Raw genomic sequence first — 15,473 nt, 5'->3', positions numbered from 1 at the left:
TTTGTGCTGCTGCAAGTCAGCTGCTAAAGAATAACACCTGTCCAGGAAATGTTTTCTTTTGACAATGCCACATTTTCCCAAAAGGAAGCTGGGGCTTTTTTTTTTTTTTTATGGAAAGTGGAAGAAATAGGAGGTGACCCAGGGCAGGGTAGATAGCCAGTGTGATGGACCTAGGACTCAGGAGGCCTGGGTTCATGAAAACCTGTGAAAGCTTGCCATGAAAACTCACTGGGGATGTGGAATATCTCACTTAACCTTGAAAACCCTGTTAGGATCCCTGTAAATCGGTTCCAACTAGATGGCAAATAACAACTGGAGAATGTGAGGATACTGTATGAAGGTAGATCATGAGGGGGTCAAGGTAATTTTTGGATTTAAGATTAATAAGCAGAAAGAGAAGGTGCAGCATTTAATTTCAGAAAAATGACAGTGAAGCTCAGGAAAAGGCAGGATCTAGAAATCATTCCGTTGTGATTCTGAAGCAGACAGGCATATTTTGGAAGAGAAAAACTGAGCTCTCCTGTTCTGTTGTTAGCTGAAGCAGATTGCATAAAACAGGCAAACTTGTACAATGTGGGCTACAAAATTTAGCGTTCCTTGTTATTGCTAGAGCAAAATTATGTTGCACTGCCAAAATCCTTGCCTGTACTTTGTGGTCTTTGGAGTATAACATGTGTTATGCCATCACTTTTAACTGTTTTTAATGTGGGATTCATTTTGAAGTTTTAGTGTTAGGTTAATGGGTTTCATTGTTTATAATTCCTTTATATATATTCTCTCTCTCTCTCTCTCTCTCTCTCTCTCTCTGTGTGTGTGTGTGTGTGTGTGTGTGTGTGTGTGTGTGTGTGTGTGTGAGAGAGAGAGAGAGAGAGAGAGAGAGAGCACCATCTTGTAGGCATTGTTTTAGGCCAAAGAGTAGTTTATAAAAATTATAATAAATACATTATGTATATTTGATAATAAATAGAACTATAGAACTCATGAATTAATTAACTAACTCATTTAAAATGTTGTGACACACCATTGTATCTTTCCTAGAGTGATCGGGAAAAGTCTGAAGGCCTTCCAGTGGCACCTTTTATGGACCGAGACAAAGTGACCAAACCTACAGCACAAATCGGCTTCCTGAAATTTGTTCTTATTCCCATGTTTCAGATTGTAACAAAGGTAATGTTAGATCAGTTACTTGGGCCCTGATATGATGACACCTTGATCACACCTTTTGATCAAACAGAAAGTTGCCTGCCACTGACTGGACAGCACATATTTTTTTAAAAAAATTAATTATTCTTAGCATAAGAAATTATAAAATGGAGATGGCACACACTACCCATCTTATTCTGCAAACAGGAGTGAATACCTGCTCTAAGATGGTCCATGCAATAATCAGTAAACACAGCTAGATCAACCTGTGAAATAAATAAGGCTTGGTAACCCAACACCGAAGCAACCAACATGAATCTGACCCAACTCCAGGAGGCAGTGGAAGATAGTAGGGCCTGGCGTGCTCTGGTCCATGGGGTCACGAAGAGTCGGACATGACTAAACGACTAAACGAACAAACGAACCCAACACTATTGTAAATCCTATTGATTTACCGAGCAGAATCTTATACCTTCCTTCTGCTTCTCCGACATTCAGTTGCACAAGTGATGGACAGTTTCTGAGCTTGGGCAAGGAGGCATCCAATAATACCACCATACGAAAGTTTGGAAACCATCCAGCTGCTCATTCAAGGGACCATTACTTGAGCAGAAGGAATGAAAAGGCTTTTGACCAATGGGTCTACTCTAGCTGGGGCTACCAGTTGGTTTTAGCCCCCAAAATGTTTTTTTTCTTCCAGAACCATGGCTGAACTTAACACAGGCATTGATATTGTTTAATTGACTGAATAAAATTCAAGCAGTTTTTTGGCACCTGAAAGCAGCAGCCTTAATAAGTTACTAGCATTCCAAAATGTCAGCTAGAATTTTGGGCACAAATACTCTTTCTTAGTTTAGTGAACACACCCCCATACACTCCAAAAAGCTCCCACCATAATGAATTTTCAAATTATTGACAGATAGCTTTTTGATGAAGTTCTATTGATCTTTCTTGCATTATTTTAGCTTTTTCCAGAAGTTGAAGAAGTCATGCTCCAACCGCTTTGGGAATCCAGGGACCGCTATGAGGAGCTGAAGCAAATAGAGGATGCTATGATAAAAGAGGTAAGATGGCTTCCTTTCTGCATCTCCTTGTCTGGTTTTCATGAAATCTGTCATGGTCTTCTGTGGGGCCTTCCAGGTTGCCTTGCACTTCACGAACTGAGCCAAAATTTCTCAGAATGTCAGGAAAAAGTTTTCTGAGAAATGTTTTGATTTAGATTTATCTTGTTACCTCTCCACACATGCACACACAAAAAAACACCCAAGAAAAAAGACACTGCAAAATTTCCCTCAAATTGTGCTATGGTAGCTACCATCCCACCCACTCCTCAAAATCCCCTGAAACAGTGCTGAATTTGGGGCATTGTGAGAAATTTGAAAATGGTGGCCAGGCTGTCACATTGTTGCTATTGTTGCTGCTGCCACTGCTACTTGTAGCAGCAGGAGCCACACACGCGTACATGCACACTGACCCCAGAGATGGAAAATGTTGCTTTTTTTAAATTATAGTTTGTATAAGCTGTAGTGTAAATGAGTTTTCTGTAAACAAGAAAACCCTGTTTTCCAGGCTCTGGATTGCTACTGAGAAAAATGTGGATGTCTGATATTTGGACATAAATGATGTAATTTAATCACACCAAGATATGCCAAAAGAATTATTTTTGTTGCTGTGTACTGACATGTGTGGGAAACCGTAGTTAATGTCAACAAGGTCTCTGGCCTTTTCACCCTTGGGGATATATTAAATGATAAATTATGGTTCCTGAGAACTGTGTTTCATGCTGTGAAATAAGAAAGAAGAGAAACCTTAGAGGAATATGCTCACCACCCCTCCCTGTAGATTAAAAACCATTATAAGTGGCTGTTGATGCTTCATTGTAAGTTTCAGGCTGAAGTAACATAAAGCCAAGAAAGCTTATTAAAAACCTGAGATTCTCTGATGACCAATGAGGCTGCAGGCATGTTTTTATTCAAATATAAGTTGTAGTGTGTTCTGTGGGATTTATTTCCAAATAGACATGCATAAAAATGCAGCCGTAAATTATAAGTGCAAAGAAGATTTTGGAACGATCATGCTGGGGAGACTTTGGCCTAAATTCCCATCATCCCCAGGCATTATTATCAGTGGTAAAGGGTCGTGGGAGTTGTAAGCTACATTTAGAGAGCCAAAGTCTCCACACGACTGATCTAGTGCAATGGCCTTGCTGCTAAGTAGAGTGTATAGCTAGTTTTGTTTTTGAATGCATTAGAAAAAAGGGGAGTGGATTTACATCTGAGTCATATAAAACTTAACCTTCTATTTTAACTACCCACCTGGTCACTGTACACAATAAGGCAGTCCATGCAAACAAGTGTAATGGCATTTCCATTTGGGTGAATACATGGGGTAGTAGAGAAAGAGAGTAGAGGAACAGCCTTGTGTTTCTGTGACGACGGAAGAGGAACAGCTCCCTTCCTCTGCAGCCAGCACAGAAACCAAGCAAATGGGTGGAGGAGAGAGAACAGGCCTTTCTTCCCTACAAGCCAGCTGCATTTCCTTATTAGCTACAGAGAAAGGCCAGTCTTTTCCTCCACATCCACTGCAGAAAGTGCGTGGGCGGGAAGATACAGAACACAATGGTCCAAACCTTCCCTGGCAGCACACTTAAAAGAAGGCAGAAATGTTTTTTATTAGCCTGCTGCAGACCAATGGAAATTGTTGCTGCTTTTACATACATACATACATACATACATACATACATACATACATACATACATACATACATACATACATACATACACGCACACACGCACACACGCACGAAGCTATGAGAATAGTGCATATAATCACAGCTGTGCTTGAGGAAACAGGCTTCATGATTTCTCTACTAGGAAAATGATTCTGAAGTCATGTTCATGTAACACTGCAATGCTTTTTGGAGGGATACAGGGAATGTGAAAAACACATAGATTCCATTTTGTTGCACAGTATTTCCTCAAATTCTACTTCATATTCATCCGGACCTTTGTTCACACCAGGTGGTGAAACGTTTACATTCCACATGAAAATTTGTGTCCTAAACATCACAACCAATGAAGGATCTATTGTTCTGTCTTCAGCTCTCTAAAATGTACAAGCATAGGTACATGCATGCACATATATAGGTAAAGGTAAAAGCCTCCCCTTGACATTTAGTCCAGTCATGTCCGACTCTAGGGTGCGGTGCTCATCCCTGTCTCCAAGCCATAGAGCCAGCGTTTGTCCGCAGACAGTTTCCGTGGTCACGTGGCCAGTGCAACTAGACACGGAATGCCGTTACCTTCCCACCATAGTGGTACCTATTTATCCACTAACATTTTTACATGCTTTTGAACTGCTAGGTTGGCAGGAGCTGGGACAAGTGATGGGAGCTCACTCCATCACGTGGATTCGATCTTATGACTGTTGGTCTTCTGACCTTGCAGCACAGAGGCTTCTGCGGTTTAACCTGCAGCGCCACCACGTCCTGATGACCAGCAGTTGTAAGATTGAATCCACGTGACGGAGTGAGGTCCTGTTGCTTGTCCCAGCTCACATATACTAGTTATCCAATAATATACCAGAGACACTGTAACAAATGCTTTTTTTCCATCCTGAATTGTGAGATCATTGGGTTATACAAAATAGTAGTAAAGGAACACTAAGCATCGGTATACTTGTTTGGTGTATTTTCTATCACCATCCCATAATTATGGATATTCTTACAGGAATAGCTGTTAGTCCGTAGTAGCAAACATAATGGAATTTGAAGAAATAACTAGAGATGGAGCCAAACAGTTGTTTCCCAGCCAAACAGTTGATTCAGTGTTCAGCACCTTGCCTCCTCCAGCAGGCGCTCACTTGGTGGCAGTCTCCTGCCCTGCCTCCTCTGGGTGCCCACTGGAGGAGGTGAGGCATCAAACTGTGGATCAGCTGTTTGGCCAGAAAATTAACCACTCTGAACCACCGATCCAGCAATTTGTGCCTATCTGTACAAATAAGCTACAATCCACAGAAGCTTTTGTCAGATAAAGCATGTTAGTTTTTACTTATGGAGAGAAATATACTGTAATGGCTGTAGTCTAGCAAGCACTGGGGCTACATACTCAATTGGAGTGAATGGATCTCATGAAATGTTCATTTTTAGTGGGTTGTGGCCAGTGGTGGGATTCAGCAGGTTCGCACCAGTTCTACAGAACCGGTAGCTAATGTATTATTGGTTCTGCAGAACCGTTTGTTGGCCTGCTGAATCCCACCACTGATGCTGGCCAGTGGTGGGATTCAGCAGGTTCGCACCAGTTCTACAGAACCGGTAGCTAATGTATTATTGATTCTGCAGAACCGTTTGTTGGCCTGCTGAATCCCACCACTGGTTGTGGCCCATGTTCAGTGGCTGCCATGTTGATAAATCAGATGGCACACATCTGTCAGGCAATCATTTGTTCCATTCCACTCTCAATTAGTTACAGAAGAAGAAGAATGAAAGTTTAACAAATGGAAATAAGGAGAAATGAACAGAAAATACAAGACACATCAAGGTAAGTTACATTTCATTTTTAAGGGATCACAGGACATTTCTGAAACCACGGGAAATTGTCTGAAGAAGAGATATTTTGCACTCAGATATTTAAAATATTAAAGATATAAATTTACTTTATTGCACATGATATGTTAAATATACCAAGTGTCACAGAAAAGATAACATCCAACTGATTTCATTGCAATGCATTCAGTAATATGTCAAAAATGCTACAGAACTATTTTTTTAGTATACCATCAATTATGAATACTTGTCTGAAATATTCTGTAATAAAAGCCACAATTCAGTGACATTCAGACATTCTGAAGTTTTATGGTAATCCGTGGGGCTGTAGTCAGAATCCAGTGGTGTGTACTTCAGGTGGATTCTGCTGCTTCTCCAGCATCAGAGATCCCCGTTTGCTCCTGTAGCCTCTGCACTGAAGGACTAGGAAACCCTCTGCAGTATATTCTGGGTGCTGCAAAACAGTAACAGCAGGAACAGGAAGCCCCTAACTCTGCTTACATTAAATACTGAGCTACACTGCTGAATTCTGGCCTGAGCATTTAGTGATTTATTTCAAAGGCTCTTGAGCATGACTCTCTTTGGCTTAAACTCAGTATTCCTCATGAGACATCCAGTAAAATAACTCTCTTTAAAAGTTCCAAATCTCAGCAAGCCCACTTCCAGAGGCAACATCTCCTGATCAGAAACTGGAGTTACTTTTTTAGTCATCTCCCAGAGTCCCTCGGGCAGCATAGGCAAAAATGTAACTTTTCCAAGCTTCGGTCCTCATGGTGAGTGGTATCCATTAAATTCAATCAGTGAGGCTTTTGCCAGTGAGCTCATGCAGAATTCAAAGCTCCACAGAATGCTTTTCATGAGATGGAAGGCAAGCCTAACCTCACCTGATAAAATGGTTCACCTTCCATCCTCTGCAGCGTTGTTGTGTACAGGAGGAATTTCCCTGCATAGTGCTTCATAGATACATCAGCAGCGCTTTGAACAGCATATGCAAAGACAAGGGACAACATGTTACACTATAATATGGAGTGCATTCAGCTGTGTTTGTACCTGCCCCAGTTTCACAGATTTTCTGGTTTGTTGTGTTGATTTATACAGGGATTAGCACATTTGCTGTCAGGGGAGGCGGCTTACAGGCCTGCTGAATTAGCACATTGAACCTTTGCCAAAAATCTCTGGGTGCATGAAACCTTATTCTCTGGGTCTAATGACCTGTTTCCTATGTTGCATTTCCCCCCCCCCTTTCTCTAAGTTTAATTGATTCATATACAGTATGTCTATTTTCATGTTCATATTATTGTGATGTTTATGTGTGTGTTATGTTGGCTTTAGTGCTTTATTTTGTTGTAGATCACCCAGAGTGGCCTTGGCAGCCAGATGGGCAGTATATAAATTAAATGAATGAATGAATGAATATTTTGCATTTTAATTCCAGCATTACAACAGACACAAAGATACTTTTGAGATTTGCCAAATCTGGTGGGATTGCACAGCACTGACAAAAGATGAGGCTGAACAGCTGACACCATGACAAGCGCTTTTCAGATTCCTTGTCTAAAGACTGGTGTTTACTTCTGGACTGAAATGACAAGGAACCACTACTGTTGTACTATATTTTATTTTTATTTTTAAAGTTATCTTCTAAATAATATATTCTTATACCAAAAAATGACTGCTGTAATTATTCTCTTTTGTAGATTTTTATATGTGGAGGTGTGTTTTTTTAACTGTTTCCTGTCACCCTATGGAGACCTCTGGGGGGAAATTTGTACTTTTTAAGCAAGTTGTTGTCGAAATATTTGTATGTAGTGTGAGTTACCATCAAAGTAACAACAATTGATTTTCATTAGTCCTATTCAGATTTTTTATGTCTGAAATGAATCTGTGTAGGTCTAAATAGGTAATATGGATGTGGCCCAACTCCATACCTCCCTACCCCACTTGGAAGTCAGCACAAACACCTCGTAAAGAATCTGCAAGCAAATTCCCCAAATGCACGTACAGTAATTCCATAACCACATGACCTAAGAAGGCAGGGCTTCCCATCACACGATCAGGATTATGGCCTCCTTTGCAGATTCATGTGCTAAAACCTGCAAAGGGGTGAGAGATTCCCAAACAGGGTAGGGATGTAAAGGCAAGGCTTACATGTGCATACCAATCCCCACATCGACTTCACCCTACACTAATTCAAGTATAATACATATACCTACATATTTAGGAGCCACATTGCGCTCTCATTTATGCCTTCTGTCATCTTACTGAGGCATTTGATAAAAGCTAGGAGCAGGCTATCTAACAAGGAAAGTAATTTTATGTTTTCCAGTCAGCAACTCTTTGCCAATGAAATACTGTTGAAAAAGCAGTAGGAAGTGACTGACCAAACCATCAAGTTCACCCCACACTGTCATCCTGCTGCCCGTCTCATCTCCATAGATGTTACTCTTCTACCCACTTATGTGGAGATAACAGATGTTTCTTCAAAGCCTTTGAAACTTCGGAGTTCCTAGACACCTTCCCCTTAAATGATGAGTGAATTTTCAAACCAAGTATAGTCTGAACAAACATGAAGGAATTTTGCTTTCACAATTAAGTCAGTCTAGACAGACATGCCACAGAAGCTAATAACATCTTTGGCCAGCCACAGCAGGCACTACTGAGCTGAATAAACTTAGTATGGAAGTGGTTTTCATAAGTTCAGTACGTTGTTCTGTATAGCTTTTTATGTTCACAGTGGTAACTTAGACAAAATCTATAACTGTCCTTTAGCATTTATGGTAATTGACAAGGACCGTATCAAGGAATGAACATTTGGAACAATGCAGCCAGTTGAAATCACATGTGCCTTTGTTCCTAAGATGCGGACAGAAAACTCAGGCATAGAGATATTGGTTGGGATTTGGGATTTACATGGCCAGGTTTTGGCCCATAGAGAGATTGTTGCACACAAAATAGATATGAAAATGCCCATTTCTTAATTTTCACCTTTGTACATACAGTAATTCTTAGTAGAATTTTTCTCCTTGTACATAATTCTTAAGGATAATATGTCACCACTCAAGGATAATTCAACAGCCATATGCACTGGTGCAACTGTTGGCCTTCTGCAACATCCAGTTAAATTTGCAGATGGATGTAGGATGACCTAGATGAGACCTGGGATGTGATATGGAGTTGGGGGAAGACAGAGGTGGTATCTAGTTGGCTTCAGGAGTGTGGGGGGAGATGGTTGCACAGGGCTTTTGTATGTACACAGAAGCTCTGTTGGCAGCAAGGTAATTGAATAGAGGGAAATAAAGTGTCTGAGGAAAAGAATGTTCTGGGAGATGCAGTTGTAAAACTGCAGCGAAGGGTGCTGTAATTAGACTCTGGCTATGGCTTAGCAGATGAGTCAGGGCAGGCTAAGAGAATGAAGGACGCATCCATGAAAAAAAAAAGCTGGTTGACAACGTAGAATTCCTGACAATTCCAAGATAATTGTGGACATTGGTCTTAGGTGTTTGTTAAGCATTTGTTAAAAGGTATTAATCCAGTTATCACCCAACTAGAGTAGATCGATTGAATGAATGGGACTTGATCTATCATAAGATATGTAAGGCTGTGGTCTCACTGACAATATGAACTGTATTTATCAATTTAGATTTTTATTGTTCACATGACACAAGGGAGACATTGATTTATATGGGCTGCAAAGTGATTTTTTTTCAACTGGCCAGCAGGGACTTTTACCTTGCTTCTAAAGTCCATTCAGTTCAATGCAGTTTTATGGATGTGAACACTTCTGTTGTTTTAATTTGTGCCTTAGTAGATTTGGGTGGCATGGACAGCACTGTTTTTTCTTTTTAAATATTTTAAAATTCTTTCTTAAAATATTTATTACTGCATCCCTTCAGCAATATTTTTGGCATTACAACCACATACCCTATTCTCTCCATTTGACCAATAATGGAGCCAGCGGAGCAGCAGAAAACCAGTGGGTGCAAAATGGGTGCACCTGGACATGGAGGACGCACCAGGAGCATGGCCCACAGAGGAAACCTTCCCCCCTTCTCATTTTTTTATTATTAATTGGCTGGGGTCACCTCTCCAGTGTTTCCCTTGTGGTTTCTAGTGCCTATTATGATACCAGGTAGCATCTCCTAGACACTAAATTTATCACTTATAATTAAAAAAAATCAAAACCTTTAAGAACAGCACGCTCCTAAAAAAAAAAGAAAGCAAATGTGTCAATTTCAGCAAATGGACACCAAAACCAGTATAAATAACCAGAAATAAATTGATTTCCACTCAGTGCATGTGAACATGGCCACTAATGTGACTCGGAGCTGCTTTAAAACAAGTTGGAATACAAATTGATTTCAATTGCCAGTGTGCTCACAGCCTAAGTCCCACGAATTAATGGACTATGGGCTCCGAAAAGGTATATAAAGTACAAGACGGAAGGAAATCTCTTTCAAATGTCATCAGCAGTTCTCAGGAACATGTGCATGATTTGTACAGTGCCTTGGATTTGAAGTGGTTGATCTGGAAGAAATAAATACCTCCTTCACCATATAGCCACTCTATGCGTCAATCACATATGTTTTAAATTGAAAATGCACTGCAATTCCTACGTGGGCTTTTCTTAGGTTATTCTTTAAGTGGTTTATAAATACAGAGCAGCACCCAAGGAAGACACTGTGCCGCAGAAAAGCTCATGTCTCTCTTTGAAGGGCACATGTACCCAAGCCATATGCTTGCAAGCTGTAGAACTGCTTGCTGTATCTTATCTCTCAGTTTCTAAAAAGAACACAAGGGTATGGATGCTCAGCCATTTCTGTCGTGGAGCACAGGAGATCTCTAGCTAAGCTCAGGCTTCCCTTACCACAGAACCTCAGTGGCTAACACTCAGCTCCCTAGCACTGAACAACAAACTCATCACTTAAACAGAACAAGAGATTGTTTGTTTATATATTTGCCTGCAGATGTTGACATGTATGCTTTCCTTGGAGACAGTTTTCCAATATGTACATTGGTAGACAATTTTAAAATCATTTTCTAGCCATCAGTTTCTGTTGATGAAAATACTGTTCAATATACTCTGATGTCCATATGTCAGACTATATTGTAGTCATAGTTCAGTATGACTTTTCCAAGCATTACTCCCGATTTGCACTTGTAAGGGAGCAGGCTGCAAACAATACATTTACTGTACTATATACTGTTCAAAAGCACTTGTTCATGAACTGAACCATTCTTGAACTGAACCATTCTTGAACTGAACCATTCATGAACTGAACTATTCTTCCAAATGGTTGTGATTTCTTTCTTTTTGAAAATGGAACTAGAATAAAGGAAATACTGCCTTTAACTTTACTGTATTCCTAGCATTTATGACATATCAGGGCCAGAACCCATCAATGTTGCCTCTGTAAACACCAGTGCAGTTAACACCTGCACATAGCTCCTTCAGGCATGGCCATTATATCAGATCAATTTCCATTTGATCTGGGGAAGAGTTGATGTTTTACAAGCAAACATCTCAGATTGAGCCCCTGGCATTTTTCAAGTAGGGTTGTTAAAGGGTCCTGTATGAAACCCAGAAGGACATTTATGGGTCCATACCAGTGCTTCCCAACCTTGGGTCCCCAGATGTTCTTGGAATATAACTCCCAAAATCCAGGCAAGCACAGCTAATGGTGTACTAAAACTTCTGAGAGTTTTAGTACAAGAACATCTGGGGGTCCAAGGTTGGGAACTGCTGATTATAGACAATATTGAGCTAGACGGACCAAGGATCTGACCCTGTGAAAGAAACTTCCCATCTTAACTAGAATAAGGGTGTCTATTCCTTGGCTTTTTCCTGGGAAAATCCTAAGAAATTTAAGAAAGTCCAATAGATCTTCAGCAGAATATGTTTTGCATAGTGTATGTATGTATGTATGTATGTATGTATGTATGTATGTATGTATGTATGTATGTATGTATGTATGTATGTATGTATGTATGTATACGTACGTACATACGTACGTACTTATTTGCCATCTTTCTCCTAAAGGATCTAAAGCAGCTTACAGTATTAAATGAACAAAGTTAAATGCCAAATAATATTACATCATTTAAAAAGCATTAAATAAATATATTAAAAGTATTCTCAAAGGCTTTCACAGCAGGGATCCGATAGTTGTTGTAAGGTTTTTGGGGCTGCTTGGCCATGTTCTTGAGGTTTTTCTTCCTAACATTTCACCAATCTCTTTGGCCAGCATCTTCAGAGGACAGGACTCAGAGCACAGAGTTCTAACTCGTGTCCTCTGAAGATGCCGGCCACAGAGACTGTCAAAATGTTAGGAAGAAAAATCTCAGGAACACGGCCAGGCAGCCCGAAAAACCTACAACAACCAAATATATTAAAAGTCATTATAAGAATAATATTAAAAACAGAAATAAAACACAGAATAAAATGTTCCCTTTATAAAATAGAAAATATGTTCATTATAGAAAGTATGTCTGCACACAGAACAATAACATTAAGATACTAAAAGAAATCCATGTTCTAAAATGCAAATCTTGATGTGGGAATTAAGAACTGCATCTACAGTGTCATAATGAAGATTCTGCTTTTTGTGGCTGTAAAATGTGGAAATAAAAAGTAAAGGAGAATATAAGTTTCAAAGGTAAACATAAATAAAATGGTTTTAGGAATGTCAGAATATTTGAGGACAGGTTTCTGGTCCAACAAGAGTGCAGGTATCCGGAGATGCAATAAAATAAAATTAAGACACCACCAAAAGGCATGATCCATAGCATTATAACCATAGCTCCACACAGTGTGTGTCTTGGCAACAAAAAGGAACAGCTTAGCCCCTTGACAGGCACAGGCATATCGAAGCCCCATTAAGATTGCTGCTGGTGATGCAGCATCCTCTTATTCTTTAGAAAAAACAAGTTATAGTCCAGGTGCCGCTGGATAGGCATATACACCGTTACAGATTCTCATTATGTTTGCTTCTCTACAGCACAATGCTTAGAAAATCTATCCTTTTAAACAAGATTAGCAAATTGTTGGGGGATGGGTGGGTTGTTAAGATATCAGAAATGTAGACGCCGCATGGGGGAGCAAGGGGCAAGCAGAGCTATAAGTTGCATCCTTCACCACTGACACCACCAGCTGTCTAAACTCACCCTTCCTCACACCTGGATAAGATAATCAAGTCCACAATCTAAGGTGAAATCATGTTTCCTGCAATTATAACATTTTCCCTCTAACCACACAGTTCCTTCAAAGCTTCATGGCTGAGCAAACTTGCAAATGAAGCCTGTGGTTACTTTCCAGTCATAAAACAAAAGCAAACTAATTTGCTATAGATAGGAGTGAGACAAGTAGACATATTTTGCTTAAGGTTGCTCTGTATCTAAGGATACGCCAACTGCACCATATTGTTACATCCCAGAAATATCTAGTAGCAACACTTCTCATCAGCAGGACATCAAGGTTACTGCATAATCACAACTAGCTTGAAACAACCTCATCGAAGACTTTTAATGCATGTACAGCAAAACACTATATTTTTCTGACCAAAGAGGAAATAAAATCAGAGGCTAAACTCTTGTTGTGCAGCATGTGCAGTGGTGATGATGTCGTCATCATCACAAATGACTGCTGATTAAAGAATTCTTTTGGTAGTTTTGGAGTACATGTAACTTTGTAAAATTTTTACAAGTTGTGTGCACCCTGAAATTGCCTTTAATTTGCAGCAATTTGCTACTGATGATGATATCAACTCTGTTGTGTTGTACAGCTGTACAATCAAAAGATATGTACTGTACAGGAGGGAACAACAGGAACCTGTTACAAGTGGCCTTGTCAACTGCAGGTCCCAGCCTTTAGCATGGCCCCCGGGATGCAACTGACCTTCTCCTTAATGGAGAAACATTAGAATGTGCCAAGTGAAGAGCGGTGACAACTGATGGCTGTATAAATGGCTTAATTGAAATCCCCCCATTAATCCTCTTTGACACAGAAATGTCAGCTAGTTATCATTTTAGAGTGTATGTAAAATACATTAAAATAATTCAAAATGCCACAGCATGAAGACTCCATTAACACTTTCTCCTTTCTGAACCCTCTACACTTCTTGCTGTTGTTGCTGTTGTTTAGGCATAATAATGAAGTTCTTGTACTATAAGAAGTACAATTTGCATCCCAAATGAGTGAGCTGATGATGTAAGGGTTCAACGTCTGGCTCCTCTCTTTGTTCAAATAAATCAGCCGATTTATATACCGGTAACTTTGAAACAGGTGTAACATTTATTGGTGTATTTAACAAATAACCAGTGTCTGCAAACGGAGTCCAAAGTTTATCTCCTTCCAACAATGGGTCAGCAAGGGGCTTCCTGTCTTCATTCATAAACGGGTTTCCTTCACGGTCCCGGAGAGTCCAAAGATAGGTGCGGGTTTAGCATCGATCCTGCCTCGCCCTCCAACAGGGGGACAGTGTTGTCATCCCGGTGGTCCACCCACAAGGGGTTCCGGATGGGTGTGAACGTCTGCCAGGGTCCCCCTGGTATCCCCTCATCCTCATTTCTCTCACCCTCCATTAGAGCCTTTCTCTTCTTTCTCTTTCTACTTTCTCCTTCTCCTCTCTCAACCTCCTTCTCCACTCCCGAGATGCAGCCTCTCCCCAATACGAGGGTTGTGGTGGTATTTCCCTCCTCCCCTGGTAGTCTGCCTCCTCCCTGGGGACCCTTAGTCTTTCCCACCCTCCGGTCCAGGGGTCCTCCATCCAGACTCACTCTCTCTTCCTTATATCTGCTGCTACCACCTCTATCTCCGCTCTATTCCCGCCATTTCTTCCCCGGTTTTTCTAACTGCCAACTTTTGTATTCCCCTCTCTACTTTTCCCGGGTCTGTCTCCGGCTGCTCCGTTTCCTTAGGAGAGACAGCCATGGTTTGAATCTCCTTTTCCACGGTGAGGGATGGCACTCCTGCAAGAGGCGTACTGCCCTCGCCTCCAGTCTCACAGATGAATCTTAAGCTGCATCCCAAGGTGGACTGAGAAAAGAATCTATCACCTTGTTATCAGTTGCTCCTAACCTTCACTGCTGAAAAGCTAAAGATCCCTGATAAGACCTACTTCAAAATGCCTCTCTGGTGAAATGCTTCAGGCTGCAAGGCTAGCGAAGCATGTGAAAAGTTAAAACAATGGGTAGCAATGATTGAAAGGTGTTTTCCCCATAAGTTAAGTCAGTTACAGACTGACAGGGGTGGTGAATTACTGGGTCAAGATTTTCAGCAGTGGCTGAAGAGAAGGGGCATAATTCACAGAAAGACCAACACTTATTCTCGAAGGCTTTCGTGGCCGGGATCTGATGGTTGTTGTGGGTTTTTCGAGCTCTTCTGAAGGAAACATTTCGCCAGTCTCTGTGGCCAGCATCTTCAGAGGACAGGAGTCAGTTCTGAGGGTGATATTTTCTTAAACCAGAGAAGGAAAATAGAACATTTGGTAACAAAATTTGGATTAACAGATGCAAAAATAACTAAGACACCTATGTCACGAGAATTCCTAAAAAACTGCATGTGGTGAATGTTTCAAAATGTGGAATTGTGTCAGTCTGGAATTGGAAATTTGTTATATTTCATGCTATGGACATGTCCAGACATTGCATTTGCAGTAGGTTATTTAAGCAGGAAAGTTGCTAAACCTACACAGAATGATTGCCAAGGTTTAAAAGGGGTTCTAAGAAGCTTAAAAGGATCTATGGACTATTTTTTAAAATTGCCAAAAAGATAGACCAGAAACATCTGTTA

At 40.5% G+C, this 15,473-nt stretch overlaps 1 protein-coding gene across 5 annotated transcripts in view; it reads left to right on the top strand.

Moving 5' to 3' along the window:
- Positions 1–11,036, top strand: part of PDE9A (phosphodiesterase 9A) — a 99,243-nt gene extending 88,207 nt beyond the window's left edge. For all 5 annotated transcript variants that reach the window (XM_020783937.3, XM_020783938.3, XM_020783941.3 and 2 more), the window contains 4 exons: positions 1,039–1,167; positions 2,109–2,207; positions 5,607–5,681; positions 7,122–11,036. In XM_020783937.3, coding sequence (XP_020639596.3) covers positions 1,039–1,167; positions 2,109–2,207; positions 5,607–5,657 — 279 coding nt within the window. In that variant the 3' untranslated portion in view covers positions 5,658–5,681; positions 7,122–11,036. The remainder of the gene's footprint in view (positions 1–1,038; positions 1,168–2,108; positions 2,208–5,606; positions 5,682–7,121) is intronic.
- The last annotated feature ends 4,437 nt before the right edge of the window (positions 11,037–15,473 follow it).

This window comes from Pogona vitticeps, chromosome 3 (genome assembly GCF_051106095.1).
Source record: "Pogona vitticeps strain Pit_001003342236 chromosome 3, PviZW2.1, whole genome shotgun sequence".
Taxonomy (NCBI): domain Eukaryota; kingdom Metazoa; phylum Chordata; class Lepidosauria; order Squamata; family Agamidae; genus Pogona; species Pogona vitticeps.
This window is presented reverse-complemented; position numbering and strand designations above follow the sequence as displayed.